The 22,240-nt window shown below is 41.6% G+C and overlaps 1 protein-coding gene across 2 annotated transcripts in view; it reads left to right on the top strand.

The window, feature by feature from the left end:
• ATOSA (atos homolog A) overlaps positions 1–22,240 on the top strand; it is a 49,968-nt gene that overhangs the window by 19,582 nt on the left and 8,146 nt on the right. Inside the window, exons 2-10 of one of the 2 annotated variants that reach the window (XM_073653020.1) lie at positions 6,107–6,291; positions 8,892–9,094; positions 10,024–10,149; positions 11,219–12,683; positions 14,602–14,715; positions 15,567–15,646; positions 16,892–16,997; positions 18,154–18,312; positions 20,479–20,547. In XM_073653020.1, the coding sequence (XP_073509121.1) occupies positions 6,107–6,291; positions 8,892–9,094; positions 10,024–10,149; positions 11,219–12,683; positions 14,602–14,715; positions 15,567–15,646; positions 16,892–16,997; positions 18,154–18,312; positions 20,479–20,547 (2,507 nt within the window). Of the gene's footprint in view, positions 1–6,106; positions 6,292–8,891; positions 9,095–10,023; positions 10,150–11,218; positions 12,684–14,598; positions 14,716–15,566; positions 15,647–16,891; positions 16,998–18,153; positions 18,313–20,478; positions 20,548–22,240 lie in introns of both variants that reach the window. The other variant, XM_073653019.1, reaches the window with a different exon arrangement.

Genomic DNA, 22,240 nt, shown 5'->3' on the forward strand with positions numbered 1-22,240 from the left:
AAAACGCATCGTGGGCACGGACCCATAGGGGTTATGCTCAGCCTCGTATTTTGGGCTCTGCACCTCCACTTGCTCTTCTACAGGACACTTTCTCCTACTTCTTTCTGGCAAACTAGTCCCCTTGTGAAATCCTATAAAGAGCACTCTGTTTTCAGCATGAAGCTGTTCTGAATGTGCATGATCTTTACAGTAGAAGCAACCATCTGTTGTTTGCAGAGGCACAGAAGGGGTTAAGCCCCAGGCAGCTTTCTGCCCCCTGGTAACAGATGGGTTAAACAAGCCAGTACAGCATTTTCCATAGGTGTGTGTGTGTGTGTGACGAGTGCCCGCTCTATGCTGTCCAGTACCATGTCCACATGCTCCGAGCCACATCTCAGGGCATTGCCCATAACCCCAGCGGTTGGGATTGGTTCATCGCTCGCTCCCGGTACACGTCTACAGGTTTCTATACAAGACGGAACAAAACTTCTTTTGTAGGAGAAATCTGATATATTGCACTCTTTAATGTAGAATATATTCTGTGAGCTGGGAAACGTCTTCAGTCTTTCCATCATTGAAAAATCAAGTACCTGGGCCAGAAAATGTGACGTCTGTGCTAGATCTGGGAAATCATTGCATCCTCCCTGGCACCGCATTCTAAATACTGCCCAACTGATCTCCAATGTTTGCAAAGGACACGGCTCACTGGAACCCACCGCCTGTTTGCAAAACCATGTTGACTTAACTTTTAAAACTGTAAAAAAAAAATAATGACGAAGAAAACTGCATGTGTGAATGAGACCTTATAACGAAGGACTTTGGGATCACTTAGACTCTGCTCACATGTCCTGTCCTGTAGTTATTTTAATTTTTGAACTATTTTGTGACAATAAACGGAAATACAATTCTCCAGTACAGGTGTCTTATTACATTTTTTTTTTTTTTAACTGCATCAAGCTAATATATATATTTTTTTATTTATTTTTTGTTTCATTTGTTGATGTGTATAGGAAGCGGATCGTCATTTCCCGAACACACGGTGTTCAGAGGAGCCCCTAATAAACACACATCTGAGCAAAAATGGATGAAAAACAGAAACCAAAGCGTGCATCCATATTATTATTTTTTTTTCTTTTCATTTGGATCTGATTTATTTATTTTTTAAGCACTGGATCCATTACAAACAGATGACAACTGGACATGTGAACAGAGCCGAAGCCCTAGAAATCAATGAACCTGATGCGACACCCAAGTAATTGTCACGCTCCATTTAGACCTCTATGTTCTGCTGTAGAAACTGCTGCACTTTTCTAAGGGTCTGTCCATACTGATGTGGCCTGGTAGGCAGCAGACATTTCCATTCACCATGGATTTACGTGTAAAAATTCTGCTACATAATACAGTGCCAGTGTGGTTTGTCCAATGCTGTGGAGTAGTAACTAGCATTATGGACATTTTATGCTTGGATTTTCACACTTTGCAAGGAAAAATCGTCAACAAATCTGTATTTGTTTAACCATTTTTTGTGAGCGGATATCATGCAAATGACAACATTCATATACCTGAGTTTCTATGAAATGCAAGGTGTCACTTGGTTCACCCCCACCCCCATTTTTTTGGATTCTATGGATATCTGCATTACAGCAGATGCATTGAGATTGTAAATCCTTAGCCCTCTTCCTATGTAAATAAAGCTGTACTTGTATTTAGATTGGCCAGTCCTATGGAAGTGATGCCCCCTCCCGTTCTGCTTGTATATAACACCGGCTACAGCTCAGAGCTGCACATCCCTCAGCCTTACAGGATGGCTCCAGATAATCATACCAGTAAGTCTCCTATATATCTTATTGCTATCACTGTAATACAGCATGAGGAACATAGTGGTCAGTGCTTTTAGTATCCTCATAAGACTATGTTCACACATTGCTTTTTTTTTTTTTTTTTTTTTTTTTTTTTTTCCCGCAGGCAAAACCTCTTGGCAGTAAAGAAGCGGCTTCAAAAAAGCAGGTTTTGCTGAGTTTTTTTATTGTTTCTTGTGCATGCTGATAAAGTTTAGTGGACTCCAAAAAAGATGATGCAACTTCCTTAAGGTTTTGGCACCAAAAAACGCAGCAAAACTAGATACTTGCGTTTTTGCACTAACCCATTGCTTTCTATGGGTGAAAAACTCTGAAAGAAGTGACATGCTGCAGTTTGCAAAAACAGTTGTTCCAAATCAGTCAGGGAAAAAAAAGCAATGTGTGTGCATGAGATTTCTGAAATCTCATAGCTATTGCTGGTATTGTAAAACGCAGCTGAAAATTTACATAAACGCAACCTGTGAACACCGCCTAATGCGGAACAGACTGTGACGTTATCATGGCTCACCCCTAAAGCTAGATGGGGCTCTTTACTAATGGCTTTGGTTCCTGTAATTACTTTTTTCTCACACTTAGCAGAAGTATTGGGCGCCATATTATAGTAGTTTAGGGATTTTACTAATGCTTCTGAGTAGCATCTGCCCAGCATTGCACATTGGCCCCGACTCATCAAGACCAGCGAAAACTTTTTTTTTTTCCACACCAGCCTTGATGAGGGACTGGGGTGCGGTGTGAGGCTGCTGATTCATTGAGATGCTCACTCTTCCTTATGAATCGGGCGAGGCATGAAGTGGGGTGCGCATCCCTAATCTTACTCCAGTCAGGGACTATAGTTAAATTTTGTAGCGTAAGGAATTCTGCCGCTCGACATGAATTTGACAAGCAATGGTCGCCTCACCCACCCTTACTGCCTCAGCTTCTCCCACTTTGTTGGAGTTGGGCAAAAATGGTGTGAAAATGTTAAAATTTTTGCCCAGCCCTGCGTTGCACCCAAAATTTGCTACTTTTCAAACCTTTTTACACCAGAATCTTGGTGCAGAAGTTTTGACAAACGGGGGCCAGAGTGCCTGTAGGTACATGTGAGGTACACATGGGTACTGCCGTATAGTGAATCCATAGGTACAGTATAGGCCCGGAGATTAGTTGGCCCCATGTGTGGAATCCGTGTGGCACTAACCTTGATTTTTTTTTTTTTTTTTTTTTTTTTTTTTTTTGGCGTTTTTCCTGCATGCATTGTGTGCATTTTTTTTTACCTTAATGGGTAAAATAAAACACTGAAAGAGTTAACTTACTGTGTTTTGGGGTGGGGGGGGACTAGGAAGAAAAAGAGCAATGTGCATGAGAGAATAGAAATCTCATATCTGACTCATCTACAACGTCCTGCCTCCGTTACCCCAGTAAATGTGAATGGTGTTCTGTGTAGGATGAATGACATAATCATGTGTCTCTTCCATGACTTGCTCTGAGCCGCCATCACTGCGCTGCTATTCCTCCTGTAAGCTTCACAATAATTGGGGATTTGAGAGTCCCTTCAATGAATGAAGCATTTCTATAAATGTTGTGATAAATGTAAACCTGCAACAAAGCAAGGGGTCCTATTGTATCCAGCCATAGGAACAGGGGCCCCTGTGTAACATGTGAGCCGTCCTGGCAGCTGCCGCTTCATCTGCTGGTGATTGTTACTGTACGAGCTCTGGCGTGCTCCAGGACAATGACATCTCTGTAGTTTCTTATGAATTCTTCTTTTTCATAAAGCAACAAATGATTCCACACCAGTGTCAGTATGCATAACATTTACCAGCGGAGGGAGAACCTTTAACTATTCATTGTTTTTTTTTTTTGTTTGTTTTTTTTTTTTCTCCTTCCTGTTGGCATTTCTCTGCTGGATCCTTCTTTTAAGTCGGCCACACACATTAGATGACTGACACACCAACGATGCTTCAGCTGGGCATTCAATAGACAGCCATCACTCTCATACACAGGCGCGCTCCTGTGTTCTCTGGGAAAGCTGTTGACTGATGCGTCGGCCAGCGGCATATCCCGAGTGAGAACAATACAATAGCGCATGTCCCATTTCGCTCAATCTCTCCCTACCATAAGTCATCGAGCACATCCTTACACATTAGTCATCAGTCAAACACGTCGATATCTGTGATTTCGGTCAACATTAGTTAAATGTGTATTAGGGCCTTCAGATCAGAAGGGCACACTGGCAATCTGCTTCTTGTTAAAAATCCTCTGTTCTCTAGAACAGTTTTTATTTTATTTTTTTTTTATTTTATTTCTATAGTTTACAGCTCGTTTCCTAGATTACCGGCAACCTTGCAGTCTAAGTGACCCAGATAAGAAGTGCATTGCTAGCGGGCTGTATGCACTAGAGCAGGGGTGCACAACTCCAGTCCTCAAGGGCCACCAACAGTGCATGGTTTCAGGATTTCCTTAGCATTGCACAAGGGGTTAATTTAATTCCTGCACACAATTCTAACACATTGTGCAATGCTAAGGAAATCCTGAAACCATGCACTGTTGGTGGCCCTTGAGGACTGGAGTTGTGCACCCCTGCTCTAGATTCCGCAAGCTCTGCTCTGAAGCTTGCCAGATCAGCCAGGTGAGTGTCGCGGTTGTTCTCCGATACTGGAGAGGCAAAGAGCACACCAGTTGGACCAGCGGCAATGCTGGTGTCTGAACTGTCAATCTTATGGTGCTCACCGCCTTCAGGAAGCTGGGAGGCAGTGAGCGGTGTGCTCCAGAACATTGGGGAATAGAACACTCACTCATTTTAGGGCTCATTCAGACTTCTGATTTTCATGTATGAGTGCTATCCTTGTGAATGGCCCCATAGGCTCTCTGTGAAAAACATTTCTGATTTTTATTTTTTTCAGACTGAGAGGTCCATGGAAAGTCACGGATACTTGTCCGATTTTGATCCAAGGTTCAGCAATGCACGTCAATCAGTATGTAAAAAAAAAAAAATTAAACAGTACTTGGATGACATTCGAGTGCGGTCTGATTTTTCATGGACTGCCAGAAAGGAAAAGGTAGAGCGTTTGTCGGGTTTTTTTTTTTCCCTCCCATATGGGAAATTGGATGAAACTTGGACTACACTCTGATCAAAATAATCGGTCCATTTTTCTCATACGTGAGAAAATCTGACATCTGAATGAGGCCCTTAACCTCGATTAAATATCTGTTCATGTCCTTATTACTCATTCAGCATATATGCTTAGAGTCCGAATGTGTCCATGAGTGGTTCTGTAGCCAAAATGGGCCAAGAGCATCCTTTTCTGTACTTTGGGCCAGTTACTGCTCTGATTGCCATTAAATGGGCTTACAGTTGTATGACCTCAGTTACTCGGCTAGAAAGTTATGTCTTTGGATGCTCGCAGGCCCAACTGGTTGAGGTGGGAAGATCTGGTGCTGTCCTTCCTCATTTCTGTAACAGCTTTTACAGACTTCACACATCTTTTGGAACATAGAAATCATTTGTGCAATAATTGTGAAATATGGGCATCTTTTCATCAAAATTTCACAAACTGCAATAAGGGATTTGTATTGATGGAAAATCTGGTTTTCCTTGACTCCAGCTGTAGTGCCTGTATAGAGGAATGCGGTCTACCACTTGGCTATTGATCTCGGTGTTTGTAGAGGGTTTACCCAACACTAGAAACACTCCAGGCTATCTAAGTAAATGAGCAATGACAAAGGCCGCAGTCAGCACTGGTTTCACCATGTTGTGGACAAAGCACCATGATCTCCTCCAAATGCAGATGCCTGTGATTTTATCTCCCAATTTGTAAGAGAACACATTTACTTTGCATCAACATTTAGCCTTATAAACAGCCACCTTTAACCCCCCATATATACCTCGCTGATGGGGGTCTACTGCCTTCATACAAACGCAAGGACTATTACATCTAAAAGTTCAATTATAATTTTAGGTTGGAGAAATGAGGTCACTTTGCTCATAAAATGTGGTGGTGTCACTATTCTTTGTTCTAACCTTATGTAAAATGATAAAACACATGCTCTGGTTCCTTTCTGGTGGTAATTCAGTTTCTGGTCCGTCAGTAGATTTTCAGCCTTGCGAGGTATAGATGAAGTAATACCAGATGTTCCCAACGTTTCATTACTGTAGTAATGCCAGGAACATGTTCAGGGTGTGCAGGGTTTACAATAGTAAAATGGGAATGGAAAACTCCTGCTTTGGCAGTTTTGCCACTTTTGATCTTGTGGATCCTGTTAACCTTATGTTTTCTGCTTTCTTCTAGATTCGTTGGATGAGTTCTTTGAATATGAGGCGGAGGATTTTCTGGTGTATCTGGCTTTGCTGATTACTGAAGGTCGCACTCCTGAGCATTCAGTGAAAGGCCGGACAGAAGGTCTCCATTGCCCTCCAGCAAAATCGAGTCAGCCAGGGGCCAGTAAGCATGAATGCAGTGATAAGGTGGCGCAGGTAAGACTTCTGTCTCAAAGGCTCCATGCTGGCGACCAGGATGTGCCTTCTTCATTAGGCCTCATTCAGACTGCAGTGTTGGATCAGTACTCAAAGGGGTTCTCCAGTACTTTAACATGGTAGGCCTATCCTTAGACTAGGTTATCAATATCAGACCACATCCCCCACCTATCATCTGTTTTCTAGAGGTTATCACGGTCCCAGTGCTTATGATGCTGTAGAGGCGAACAAGGCTAATTGTAAAAGAGGAGCGTCCTTTCCCAACCCCAACAAATAAGAAGTTGTGAGACTGGTGGGCTGTGCTCTCCTGAAGGTAGATGTGGGGATTACCCCTTTAATTGTTTAAGATCTTTTTCTTAATGCCAGGATCCAATCCTTCTCCCCATTAACCCTTTAGTAGGTGATATATATCGATTATGGGATAACCACTTTAAATATTTTGTGAATCCCCCAGAACAGCTCACCGAAATACCTCCAGCATCCCTCATACACACCTTTTTTGAATCTGGTCCTTTTTTAGGTGATTGATTGATGTTTTTTTTTTTTTTTTTTGTGCATGTTAATTGTTCACCATTGTTGGGTAGATACTGTAAGTGTAGAGTGTCATCTTTACCTTCTGAAAGGATTGTAATTAAAGGTAATGCTGCTTTTATATAGCTTCACTGTATAGTAAAGGTTATCAAAGATGGAGTTTAAAGGCACCCTTACCCATATATTTACTGAGCCCACCGATATTGCCGGCCATGACACATGATGTTGGATCTAACGTGTCCTACTTCAGACTACTGATCATTTTGTTCTTGACTTGAGGAGATTAGCCACCGCCATAGATGTATGGCAGCGACTCTCTCATAGAGAACCCAGGAGCAGTGTGTATGGAGGAGTCAGGAGCGATAACTGCCGGCCAAGAACGTGGTGTTGTGTTCAATGAAATTGTAACACCAAGAAGGAGAAGTTGTGGAATTATGTAAATCACAGGATCAATAGACATGTTAATGATATTCAAATGATGGAAAAAATGGGATGAAGATTGTAGAAACTACTCATTTTACTCTATCAGTTATGAGCCCCACACTCAGAAATCCCCACACTTACACACCTTGGCTATCAATGAGGTTATTAATGGTTGTCTGAGGATTGTTCTATCATGCTGGATGCACTTTACCTCTCTGCAATAGTTTTCAACTGAAAGTGTGTCCAAGGGCACATATCCTGCAGAAACTAGCATTGAAACCAGCGGGCTCCCAGGCGCTGCAGTCTCATCCTCTGAGACTTCTATTGTTGAGGAGTGGGTATCGGCACCTTCTAACGGAATAAAGAAAATGTGGTGGTGTGCATCTGCCATGACTGCATTATATTCATACCAAAGCATGCAGCAGCAGCAGCACTCTGTGCACCAAGATGTATGCAAATATTGAAGTTCTAGATTTTAAATGGTTATTTCATAATGTACCCATTCAATGCATGCATGTATCTTGGTGCACAGTCTGCTGCTGTATTCTTTGATCTATACTGTGAGATATACATGTTTTTTTGATTGTTGGCACCCCTCCCGTTATCCAAGGCTGCATCCAGTCACCATAAATAACCTTTTAGGCCATTTAACATTTGTAGCTTGCCCTCAAATTCACACGTTTTCCGCATGATGTGAATAGTTTTCTAAAACTCCATTAAGTTGCATTGTTCTATACATCTGGTGCAGTGTGAACAGGGCCTTGACCTATCATGTAAGGGGCCAGTGTGCGCTTAGTTTGAGCTGGAATGTACAAGCCTTGCCTCCTAGAGAAATACTGTAACCATTGTCTGCCCATACCTTCATATGGATGCGTTTTGTGTTATTTAAAGGTATTGAGTCAATGAAAAAAACATGCTTTATCTATCATTTATTAAAATCACTTTGTAATATTTTTTTTTTTTTACTTTTTCTATTGGAATCAATTTAAAAATATTGAAATAATTGCAGTCTCCATGTACGTGTCTGGAAGATGGGGCTATATACTCGTGATACAATAATAAAAAAATGATATTCCTGTCAATTAATGCGCATTAACGTGATCTGCCATAAAGCGCGCACATCCTGTTACACTGACTATAAAACAATACAGTAAGGAAATGTTTATCTCCAATATAGCTACAAAAACAGATTTGTGTTTTTTTTTTTTCCCATTAGAAATGGCTGAAACTTTAAATACTATAACATTCATTTTTTTCCCCCCCTTTAGGGCATGTGCACACAACGTCTTTGTTCCACCGTAAATCTGAGCATGTTATTACTTTTACACGCTTTACGGCTTCTGAATGCTGCAGTGGTTAAGAAGTAACAGCCGGAGCTTGTGCACAGCACTCTGGTTCTTGTATTGCTGTGCACATGTTCATTGTATGGGAGGCTTTGTCAGGCATTGTGTGCACATACCTTACCAGACCTAAATTTAATTATAGAAACTTAAATGAAAAAGATGACAAGACATTCACTAACAGGTTCAAATAAGCGCTTCAAAAAAACGTGACCGTATGTGTGACGCGGCAGGTCAGCCTCGTGACTCTTCCGATCTTATGTATACTCCAATACTAAATTGCATTTTTTCTTTTTTGTTTTTTAGTGCCGAGAAGCTAGAAAAACCAGGTCTGAGGTCACGCTGTTGTGGAGAAATAATATTCCCATCATGGTTGAGGTGATGCTGCTTCCTGACTGCTGCTACAGTGATGAAGCATCGGGCACGGAGGCGAATGATTTCAATGATCCTGCCATGAAGCAAGATGCCCTCTTGCTGGAGAGGTGGACTCTGGAGCCGGTGCCCAGACAGTACGTTTCCTTTTCCTGAAGTGACCCCTGTACATTGTTCTTGTAGGGCTGAGTGTGAATGTGCATGGACGCCTCTATTTCTTTATTTTGCTTTACTTTTCGTTGCCAGGCACCACCAGATATGGAAATAGGTAGAAGGTAGCCGGAAAGATATTTGATCTACGCTCCCATTGTGTCTTACATTTATATCTGTGGACTTTTCATTTATGTTTTCCCTAAACTAGATGCAGTCTTTGACTTCTAAGTAATTCAAGATTTTGAAATGTCTCTGCTCTACTGGACGATTGTTTCTCTTCTGATCTCCACATCCATTTCATTGAACTAGTGATAGAATATTTCATAAAGAGTTTGCTATCGATAACACATTCCTCTTCCTCTACTAATTAAAGGGGCATATCGGAAATGCAAACTTTTTTTTTTTTTTTTTTTTTTTTTTTTTTTGGTATGTGGAAGCAAATCAGATCCAGCCTCTCTGCGGCCATCTGCTATGACAATGTTATAGCTATGTATACTGCTTATTAACGGAAATTGTGTGTATGTGTAAAATATTAGATAGATTGCTTGTCTTTTAAGATGTATATATTACTGTATACACAGATGGATAGATATATATTTTGTAAATCTTTTTTTAATCATTCCATGCCATTCTCTGTATTAAAATGTATTGCCATTTTCACTTCTCTATAGTCTGACTTTTCCTGTTCTGTGTAGATCACTTCTCAGCAGTTATCTCATTATCACAGGCAGGATTACAATGAAAGATGCCACCAGCATGCTCTACATATGCATAACTGGGGTCATACATTAGCTGAAGGAAGAGGCATCTCTATATACCATGACAGAATTATGTTGAATGCCACTAACCCTATTTTACTATTTATTGCCATTACTAAATGTTGTTTGTTTTTTTTTGTTTTGTTTTTTTACAGGAGTGGAGACCGTTTCATCGAAGAGAAGACTCTCTTGTTGGCTATCCGTTCATTTGTTTTCTTTTCCCAGTTAAGCGCCTGGTTAAGTGTCTCTCATGGAGCTGTGCCCCGAAACATTATCTACCGGTGAGCTGGCCTCTGTAAAAACTCAAACTAGCTATTTGTGTTTTTTAAATGGCTATTTTTTTTTCCAAAAGTACTTTATCATATATGCTTCATAATCAGTATAGGGTTGACAGTGGCTTTCCTATTCTAATGGCTCCTCTGTTTTGGAATTATTCTCCATAGTGGGAAATTGCATGTATGCACTTGCCAAATTTGACTTCTTCGTATCCCTACAACTTAATCCATACACTGTACCTTATTAGTCCTGCAATTTTTTTAGTTTCTTCTATTCTGATTTTATGTCATGGCAACGTTTTAGTTTTGCACTTTTATCAAACCTCTGGCAGAGACCTGTTAGCTGAAAGTGGTGGTTTTCTCCTTTTATATTTGCATTTCTCAATAGCTGTCTCCTTATTGTCAACTTAACAACCTTTTAAATGTCACATGGGGTGCTAGCATGTAGTTTAAAATCCACACCGAGAATAAATATGCTAAAGGCTGTTGATATTTGTTAATGATGCTACACGTGAAAATAAAGCCCTTCTTGATCAAAAAGCAACTTCAATTTATATTCCAAGTCCTAATTTTATTGCAACATATCTACGTTTCCCTAATAACGTGGGTTAAATGTAGCTGCTTGTAGTATGCAGTTGATTGACCAACTAATTCACAAAACCGCATTTTGCGATCTGAATGTAGACCACAATACAGTCCATGGCTGATCTGCAAGGTAAATCGTATTGAATTTGACAGCCCCTGCATGTGTACAATTATGACACAGACCCTTCTAAATGAAGGTAATATAATGACATACCACATTGTCATTTAATAGGGCTTACGTGTGGCTTTTTTCCATGGAAAATATCACCAATATATAAACCTACTTATATTTCTCGCTGTTACTTACCCAATTCATATCCATTGGATACAGGATATTGGCGAAAAATACTTTTTTTAAATTTATATATTTTTTTACCTAAAATCCTCTTTGAATTCTGAATGACTGGGTCCTTACGTGATTTAATACCAGACCTTGCCCTAACCGTGAGAATACATGATCAATCTCTTCTATCTTGTGTGTTTTCTGCAGAGTCAGTGCAGCCGATGGCGAGCTCCAATGGAATTTTACTCATTCACCAACTGAACATGTGTTTCCCGTCCCCAACGTGTCTCACAACGTGGCCTTGAAAGTCAGCGTCCAGTCATTGCCTAGACAATCCAGTTATCCGGTGTTGAACTGTAGCATCCACAGTAGTTTTGGCTTCTATGAAAAGCGATTTTCTTCACATGAGCAGATTGGTCCTCCACCTCGAGATCATCAAGAGAGTGGCCAGCAAAGTGCACCCAGTGCTCAGCATACATGTAGCAAGCAGACGTGGACTGTAGGATCTGACGGACTACTGCAGGCGAGAACGAGTCTTCGCATGAATCTTACTCTCCCTGGAAGAAACGTTAAGTTAATTTCTGGATGTGGCAATAGCTGTGACGTTGGAACATCACCATCTAAGATTCAGTGTTTCAGTATCAGCGATCCTAAAACAAGCCTGCAAGGCTCACCTGCCAGAAACTTTAAATCATTATCTTTGGTTGACATGCCCATCAATTCCCCCATACCACAGCCACCAGAGACCAATCCTTTAATAGGCTCCCTAATCCAGGAACGTCAAGAAGTCATAGCAAGAATTGCACAGCACTTGCTGCAGTGTGACCAGACCACATCGCACATAGCTAGTCGCTCCTTTAAATTGCACGACCCCAACCCCTTGAGCTGCAAAATATTCAGAAACCCATGTGAAGATGATAACCTTCATAGGAATGAAACACCTGTTTTATATGCTCCTACTTCAGATATGACTCTGACCCCTGAAACCGGTGACAGAAAACTAAAAGCTGCTTCAGAAACGCCCATAACTTCCTCCCGACATAGTCCTGATGGTAGATCCTCTCCGAAACCACAAGCTAGACGGAAACTAGTTTTAGTTCAAGCTCATGAACCCATTTCAAACACACATCAACACGCAGTAAATAAACTCAGCCCACCAGCTTTCTCATTGTCCAGCAAGGAGAATATCTTCATGTCCCCTGATAGGGGAGACCTAAAATACAGTGAACAGACTGAAAAGTATGTCAGTAAAGGAACTTTACATCACCTCTCAAATCATAGCACCCCGAACATCCATATCTTCAACCACAAACAGGCCAACGCCACTGAAAATAGGAATAGTGACCCTATCCATCTCGATAACCGCAAAAACTGTTTGCGAAACGCTGTGGCATTTAAAACCTGTGGCGTTTCTCAAACCCTAGAACCGAAATGTACAGAGAGCAACGCAAGGAAAGCACAGGGGTCTGATCATACCAATCAACTTCATAGCATTGAAAATTATGTTACGAAGGACAGAGACAGTCAGAAAGCTAAAGAGACCCAGGACAAGCAGAAGCCGACTCGTGATGAGAATGAGGATCCAGCAAAATGTGACTGTGGTGCTCAAGACCAGGGGAGAAGCATTGGGAGCTGTCCGAGATGTGAGAGGCTGAAGTACATAGACCAAGCGGTACGTATATACAGAAGTGCTACATTCTTTAAGGGGTTATCCATTACTCCCTTTTTAAAATGGTTTAAAAATAACAAATATTCCCCTCCCGTGCTGTTCCACGGCACACTTGACATTGGCTGCCGTGCTCACGTGGTGTAACACTCCGCAGGAGCTAAGTATCTGGTATTTTTATTTAACACTTAGGAATGTAGTATTTAAAAGTGAACAGCCCTTTTAAGCTGGCCATAAATATCCAGTAGCTGTTGTCAAGAAGTCTGCTCTCCGACCGCTGTCTCTTCCAATTCCCCCATACGCAGCTGAACAATTTGTGTGTTTTCAATACATAGAACGGAGAAGGATGCTGCCAGATAACTCTTGTGGCAGTGAACATCCTGGGGAAAAAAGGATTGGGAGGTCTCCATACACATTAGATACTCAGCCATGTGTAAAGGACACCTGTCATATTGACCATGGTATCTGATCTGCAGGCAGAATGTTATAGATCAATGGGATCTGAGGAGATTGATGTACATTTATGTTTCAGTAAAATGTGCATTTTATTCATTGAAATCCCTGGGGTTTGTATGTGTTGGAGTCCGGTGGGCTGTCCTATCCAGGGACTGACAGTCTCCCCTGTATGACTGTACATTTAGACATTCCTGTCAATCCCTGAGTAGGACCACCCACTGGACTTTTGGAGACATATATATGTCATGGATTTGAATGAATAACATACAAGTTATACTGAATCTTTAACAACAAACTTGTGTATCATTCTACTCCACTTCTCCTTCTCTATGCCATGCTGTCCACAGATTGGACTGCATGTACAATGACAGGTCCCCTTTTAATAGACTGGGTATGGAAGCCTATAAAACTGGTTGATTATCCCGTGTATACTAGCTTTATATCAGGTATTTACAGATGGTCTAACATCACCCGCTTTTTATGGACGTAAATTCACCCAAAATGCATTGTTTTGTGTTTACTCCTTATATGGACATGTGTTCCTATGGTAACAGACTACTAAAACTGTAGTCTGAGCCTTAAGTCGTATTACCATCAGTTCCCAAATTCTTGCTTGCCTATTAAATATGAAGGAGTTAGAATTGATGTACAGAGAGGCAGTATGACTTGCTGGAACGGACTGCAAAGTGTTTCTTCTTTGTTACCATGGAGATGCAAAGATCTGCAATAGGTGCTGTGTACCTGAAACTAATTGTTAACTATATTGTATGGCTGGCCACAACCTTTCCTGATGGTAACTGCAGATCTGCCTGGGCTCAGAAGTTAGAATCCTTTACAGAAAAGGTTGTTGCTGTGCGATAACTCTTAAAAGGACTCTTGGCACAGAATAACTGTTGAAACCAAGGCCAGGCGCTCGGTGCATCACGGCGGGGCCAGACATTTAACTACACCTTCCCACCTGCTTGTTTTCCCTCGATCTCCACCTGCCTCTTCTTTGATTGACAGCTCTGGCTTCATAGATAGATGGAAACCAAGCAGGTGGGAAGGTGCAGTTAAATGATTGGCCCTGCTATGAAGCACCGAGCGCTTGCACTTGGTTTCAACAGTCATTTTGTGCTGACAGTCCCTTTAAGGGTCTGCAGAGATTGTCCTGGTGTTAGATAGTTGGATATACTGTGACTACCCTGGGTAATTGCAGCAAAAACACTTGGCTGTGTAAGAAGTGTTTGAACACTAGAGGGAGTATGTATCTATCATTATAATTTCCCATCAGGTATTGGAGTGAAAAGCTAATTAACATTTCAGATTGAGTGCCCTATATAAATACTAATCATACAGGATAAGAAGTAATATTTTGTGCTTTATCCATCTTCTCAAGTATGCACCCATACAATCTAGGCTTTCAGTATTATGTATATAGATAATTACAAAGTGGAGTATGACTTGCTGTCTTGTGTGTTCCCAGAAGTCTGTTCCTCTGCGACCTTCAAATAATTGGAAGAAAAAAGGTTTTCATTCTCTTGATGGGATCTCTACCAAGGCCTTTCACCCTTGCACAGGTTTACCTTTACTTTCCAGTCCGGTAAGTTCTGCATTTCCATGTGATGAAAAACTTTGTGCCACAGCCTTCCTACTGTTAGATAGAAAGTGTTCTGGTATTAAAACCTAAATACAGATAATATCGGATTGTGAAAAGTTCACACACAAATCCTAAATATCTATCCAAAATAATGTTATCTGCCACCCAGTGGTTTGGTGACATTGGTCTGAGGCTTGGATTAATGCTGGACAAGCGGCAGACTTTCCTGGCCCAGCAGACTTCTGTAGAGACACTTGTGTTTCGTGGATGTGACTTTTCTGTGAGCTGTTGTGACTACAGTTGGTGCAAATCTATTTGCAGGACCTGGTCCCTCCTAATCGGTGTCCGTTGGATGGGTTCTCTGAAAATGACAGCATGCTCTGCTCTTCTTTTGATTAGCCGGCCTTGAGCTACGTCAGATGTGTGTCACAGCACAATTATGACGTCCCGCTAGGCCGGCCAGATACGGACGTGGTTGATGATCTGGGTCCTGCAAATCAATTCACACTAAATGTCATTGAGAAACATGTCCATTTACTACTGTGCTGGTAGAGACCCAGGTTAATGACCTAGATTTAGTGTAAATGTATGGCACGATGACAATAAGTTTTTGCATGAGAGCAGGATAGTTTAGTGGCTTGTTCTTTTCTGTTCTTATTGGCCTCCTAGATACATGGTTATATGTATAGTTCCTTGTATTTATGAAATCAGGTTCTGAATCCTAGAACCCCCCGAGCATGTAGATGGGCTATATGACCATTATGCCGTTTTGTGCAGGGCAGAGCTCTGCCATGAGCAATGCCGCTCTAGGTCTACCAGATGACAGAACGTGTGTTTTTTTTTTTTTTATCTAGGTACCACAAAGAAAGAGCCAGTCGGGGTATTTTGATCTGGACACTTCCTTACTCCAATTCAAAGTTTTATCTACAAAGAGGTATTAATTCATTTTGGTATTTTAACTCCCCATTTGCTTGTATGTCGTTCTGTCAGTAGAATTGTTGTAGCTATATTTCTGTATATAATATGTAAAGGCTCAATCAGGGCTCAATTCCTAAAAGCTTATGCTTCAGAATTCTGTCCCAAGTTTGGTGCAACTTGAGGATGCTCTAACATTTTGTGACATTTGGCGTTCTTGCACCATTTTTGCCCAGCTGTAACAAAATAGGTGAAGGTGGGATGGGTCAAATTCATGATGAGTAGCTGTGTTCTGTAACGTTACAAATGGTACTCCAGTCACAGACAGGGGGAAGACTTGTCGGACGCCGCAGAGTTAAGACTCTTGCTCCTCTTATGGAATCGGGAGCATCTGACTCCAGCACACCTCCTCATCAACGCAAACGACAAACACTGGTGATTATGATCCAGGGTCTTTGTATTTATCACATACAAAAGGAGAAACTGGACATTACTTGCCAATGTTAGGAGCAGAAATCCATATGCATATGCCAAGAATATGGAGTATAGCCAGACTCCTCTCAGGCAACTGCTGTTTCGCTTCTTTTCAATGCTTCCTCTGAGGAGGTGTCAAAGGCTTCACCTCTGTTATTTGCTTCAGTTTCTGTGAGCTGTACATGCTTATGAAAGGACTGATTAGTTTGATGGGTAGTGCCAACCTTCTTATTCTTTTGAAAGTATTAGTATTTACCCCATCTTTTCCATAGTGCCCACCTTTTCATGGGACTTGTGTTGTATTCTCCAACACCAATGCTTTACAGGTCTCTGTTTACTTTCATGGAGCGATTATGTGGGGGGCCTCCACGTGACCGCAGCAGTGGGCCCACTCTATTGCCACTGAAGCCAATTTTAGGCTACCTTCCTGGAGCATAGCAATTTCATCCATCCATGTGAAAGTGTAGCCTATGGCATTCTGTGGAGAGCTAATCTGTTAAAAATGGCCAAAGCCTTCTGAATCCTGACACCATCTCAGGGCCACTCAACATAAGATTGCAGTATCGCTAGTGAATGTGGTTGTGCAAAAATCCAGGAGGTTGGAGATGTTCTTTCAGCACTCGTTGGTCTCAGCACGACCGCATCCACTATTATTAGTCATTATGTAGCAACGCCACGTTAGCAACTTATATCGTGTAGCCATTAGTTGTCGCGTATCTCAGCCATAAGGTGACATGACACTTGACTTGCTGTACATGATGACGTTGACCTGTTCATTTACTTTTAACAGACAGCGTCACTGTGAGAAAACAGAAGATGGGGTAGAGTTCACAGACAGACAGCTAAGTTGCAGTGCTCCACCGGCCCCTTGTCTGAGCCTTCTTGGAAACTTTGAGGTATAAAACACATTTTTTTACCGCTTTAGACTAGGACTGCACAACCTACTGCCTGGGGGCCATGTGCTGACCTTGGTGCCATTTTGCACGGTCTCCAGCCATTTGGATACAGATTTTTGTATGTGGCACCAAATGTAGTTTCCATGTTTAAAAGAGGAGAGGCGCACACCTCCAGAACATGGATGTGTAATTACTAATGGAGTGCTATGCAGCCATCTTTGCTTTCCCCATATGTCAGAGAATGGGGTCAGAGTTAGAAGTAACCCGTTTGGGTGTGGGCCCCACCATTGTAATTTATGGGAGCTGTGATGCGCTATGCTGTTACTGCAACACCCATTGACAATGAAGATGGCTACATGCATGCATGATCTTCTCCTCGATCGATGGCTGATGGGGGGGGGGGGAGGGGGGCAAAAGAGGACTAATGAACCCTATGGAACTTGCACCCATCAGACAAGCATAGCATATACTGCTGATATGCATACATGTCTTAAGGTTTATTGCAGTCCTTGGGAGTGGTTCGGTATGCCATTGTGGCACTCAGACCAGAGAAGCTTGTGCACCCCAGAGACTGGCTAAGAGATGCGAAGCTGAATTTGTCCTTTTATATAACTTACAATCTAACATTTTAAAGGGAACCTATCAGATCAGCTAATGCTATTGACCTGCAGATATATGGATAATATGCAGGTTAATAGCGCGTAAGAAAGGTGTCCGGCCACTGTACTGAAATTTCAGCAAAGGGGAGAAGATGACTTTTTATTTTTTTTTCCTAAGGAGTCGCTGGCTTTGTCATGCAGGCATGTGGGAATTGTCGCTCACAGATGGCTCGGCTCTGATGCACTGCAAAGCCACCTAGCCGCCAGTTGAGGCTGTTTCCAGCCGCCACTCTCAGCACTGAATGGTGACTGCAGCTGCATCAACTCGCCTGTATGAATGAAACTGGCGGCTCACTAGAGAAATGAAGATAATTTTTTTTCCCTGGTGCAGCATTTTCAGTACAGCAGCCGGGCACCTTTCTAATGCTATTAACCTGCGGATATATGGTTAATAATGCCGACGTGACAAACTCTCTTTAATGCTTAAAGGTTTCATTAGCTGCTGTTCTGTTTGTCACTTTTAAATCCCTTTACCCTTTTTCCTTGATCACCTCCAGGAGTCCGTCTTGAACTATCGATTGGAGCCTCTGGGCACAGTTAAAGGTTTTACAGCAGACGTTGGCGCGAGTGGCGTATTCTGTCCAACCCACATGACGTTGCCTGTCAGGGTTTCGTTCTTCAGTGTTTCAGAGGACAATGCTCCTTCCCCTTACATGGTAAAGACAGCTTTTTCCTCATGTGTAGCATGCTTTGTCTAAAAACTACATCTATTTTCACCCTAAACAGTTGATTTTTTTTGGTATGATACATAGAAACGTCATGGAAACAATGAGTACGTGGCTATAGAGAATTATTGACTTTTTGCTGTTTATTAGAATTGTTTGATACATTAAAATGAATTTTTTTGCAAAATTCATACAGATATTCTCTTGTGTAAAGTCAGTAATAAAGGATAAGGGGAAAAGTATTTAACTACTAAATAAAGTCCTTTTATAAAGTAATGGTCTCATGCAATCAATACAAGCAAGCAAACCTGGCATTAATATGGCAAAAAAATGATTTGTATTATAAACAAACAAAAATATATAGAAGTTAATTAGATAATGCCAATAAATAAAATACAAGATGGTGATTAAAAAACATGCTAAAAATGAATCCACACAGATGGCATGATAACACATCATGGATCCATAAGCGTCTATAAAAGGGGTGGTCAATTTTCCCGAGGGGCCACATGAGATCTTGACTGTTGTGGAGGCCGAATCAATAGGGTGAAATTAATTCTGCTCAATATTAACATATTATAATAAAATTAATATAAAATCACTTAATATTGAGCAGAATTAAGTATGCTGCATCCCCCTATATACTGTATGAACCCGCACACAGCCCCCTTCATACAGCGAGCCCCCACATAGCTTCATATATACAGTATGAACCCCCTTTCATAGCCTCCTGTATACAGTGTGGGCCCCCGCATCGCCTCCTGTAGACATGCAAACATCCCATACACATATATAAAGAAAAAACATACTGTCCTCTCCCGCTTCCACTGCTGTCTGCTCTGGTCTCCGGTGCGCTGACACTCCGCACAGCTGACGCGATGAAGTGACGGCATTATGTCAGCTAGCTCAGTTGCACACGCTGATCGATGAAAGAAGAAGCCAGCATGGCTCCTTCCTCCACCAATGTATTCACCGCTGTCTGCATCCTGAGGATGATGAGACTGCGGCTGGCGAGGGCATGGTGCGGCTTGTGGGCCACTGCTTCAGCCCTTCAGCTGTCTCGGTCCAAGGGCCAGACTGGAACAGTTAGAGGGCTGGATGGGGCCCCTGGGCTGCAGTTTGCCCAGCTCTGGTCTATAACCTACTCTCAAAGCAAATAATACTCGTAGAATGAGCAAAACATGGATACAAATACCAACTTACACCCAATTGTACAATTCTGTGTTTACATCCATCTTTTCACACTTTGTATTATATATAGTATTCAGTTTTAAATGTTATACCTTGAGACATCTATGATGTTCCACCTGTGTGGATTCATTTTTTAGCATGTTACTATAATGCTCTTGGAATTATTATTTTTGTATGGACAATAAAACTAAAACTTTTTTTTTTTATATATATATATCATACTTAATCCGATTCTGGTCGTTCATGCTTCTTTGCCTATGGGTTGTTTGTATAAACAGACAACTTAGGATAATAAACCTATAACCAGGGCTGTGGAGTCGGTAAGCCAAACCTCTGACTCCTCAATTTCTATGACACCGACTCCACGACTCCGACTCCCTCATACATGGCTCATGTTTAACTGATAAATTTACTGTAGCACAGATTCATCTCGGCTAAAAGTCTAGACCCTTAGATCAGGAATAGGACAGACATTTATAGGACATTTCATAACTTTCCCAAATTCTTATGAAAAAATAATCCCCATAAACTGCATTTGAACTACTGTACCCAATTTATTATATATTTTAGGAGTCTGAGTTGGTCCATTTTATACCGAATCCACCAAAATGGGCCATGACTCCAACTCCACAGCCCTGCCTATAACACAAGAGGACAACCTAGAACGGTAACTCTATCAGCACCACACATGAGATCGTGTAACTTTTTGGCTAGGACTCCACAACCTCCATTGAGGAGGGAAGTCCTAGCACAGTCCCAAGGACTTCTAACATGGACAATTAGCAGGAATTGCTTACATTTTTTTCACCCGTTGGAAAACATTGGGACTTCTCAACAATCGTGTGGATTTTTTTCTGTCGCATTGTACGATCAAAGGCCAATTTATCGCCATTTTATCTGCTGTGTGGAATGTCCTTATGATGGGATGTCTCTATATGTTCATTAGAATTTTTTTTTTTTTCTTAGGGTAACATCACACTGGAATCTCTTGGCAAAAGGGGATATCGCATACCTCCTTCTGGAACAATTCAAGTGGTATGTACAGTTGTATGCATTATCTAAACTGCAAAACAAGCGAGGGTACTGCAGAGATCAAAAATGAGGGTTAAAGGTGGCCATACTTGTAAGGTGGACCTGCTGTTTTCTTTAGGTTTGGCTGACCATCTTATGTATATGGCTGATGTCGGGGTGTTGGAGGGGAATGGACATGTTGGATTTCTGCAGCTGATTATTTTTCCTCTTCCCTTGGGCATAGATGCACACTCATCCAAGAAGAACATGCGTTTGTATGGGAGAGTTCAGGGTGAATAGCGGTTATCCGGACAAGTTTCAGCCAATAAGTTAAATTTGTGACCACCTTAACTGTTTATGAAAGTGTATAGAAACTATTCAATAATGGATACCGCCAAGAAAACTGATCATAAGGCTAAGTGCCCACGATGCAGAAATGCTCCGGATTTTTCCTGAGTGTTCCTGCATCTCCCTGGCAGGAAAAAACGTATACAGATTTTACATGTGTTTTTCCTGCCAGGGACAAAGCGTAAGTGAAGCGTTTTGATCATGTGATTTTTGCATGCGGATTGTCAAGTGCTTTCCAAGCGATTTTAGCATCACTTGGAAAGTGCTTGACAACTTGGTCACACTATATAAATCCATGCAAACGGCATGGATTTATATAGTGTGACCAAGTTAGTTTAAAAAAAAAAAATAAAGATGGTAAAAAAAACAACATATACTAACCTTCCGATGGCCCCCGGTCTCCTTATTCGATGCGTCCGGTCTTCCCGGAGTCTCGCGGTTGTGTAAGAGGACCTTCCATGACGTCATTTAGTCATGTCGGTGGTCGCGTGACCTGTCACATGACTAAATGATGTCATGGCAGGTCCTTTTAGACCATCGCAAGCTGCCGGGGAGCCAGGATGCATCGCTATGGAGTCTCCTCTTCACCAGACCCGGGTACCATCCACACATTGAATCGCCTAATATCTGCATGTGCACATGTAGTCATGCGGATATTAAGCAATTCAATGCAAGTCAATGGCGGCAAAAAACGCCGCGATTCCGCAAAATATTTGGTAGTGCTGCGTATTTTTCCGCAATGATAATCCGTACCGGAAATTGCTGCAGCATGTGCACAGCACATGCGGATTATCATTGGGGAACATGGCAGGCCTTCTACCAAGTGTTTTTTAAGCGTTTCTGCGACTGAATTGCCGCTGAGGAAACGCTTAAACGCATAGTGGGAATACAGCCTAATTCTTAATCCTATAGCTCGCCTGTAATGAGACAGACTTTAAACCATGTAATCTGCAATGTTTGCTCACCTGGGCAATATCCTGTATGAGCCCCAAACTGAAATGGAGGCATAAACAGCCCCCACAAATAAGCCTGGGTAGCACCATGGAGTTTGGCCAGGAGGCATTCAAGCATTTTGTATATGGCTCATGATCAATAAACTTGAACCCCATCATGCACGCCCAATTTTTCATTTTTGTCCTTACAATTTTTCCTCCCTTTTTTCCAAGAGCCAAATTTTTTTTTATCGACATGGCCATATGATATTATTATTTATTTATTTTTTTTTGTAAGACGAGTTGTACTTTTCATTGTCTTCACAAATTTCACTATATAATGTACTAAAAAAAAAAGGGAAAAAACTGTGTGAAAAACAAAGACCAAAAAACAATGTTCATTACATGGTATAAATTACCTAGAAAATGCCTTCATG

This window comes from Phyllobates terribilis, unplaced genomic scaffold (genome assembly GCF_046119375.1).
Source record: "Phyllobates terribilis strain yellow unplaced genomic scaffold, ASM4611937v1 Scaffold_11__3_contigs__length_659146591, whole genome shotgun sequence".
In the NCBI taxonomy this organism is placed as follows: domain Eukaryota; kingdom Metazoa; phylum Chordata; class Amphibia; order Anura; family Dendrobatidae; genus Phyllobates; species Phyllobates terribilis.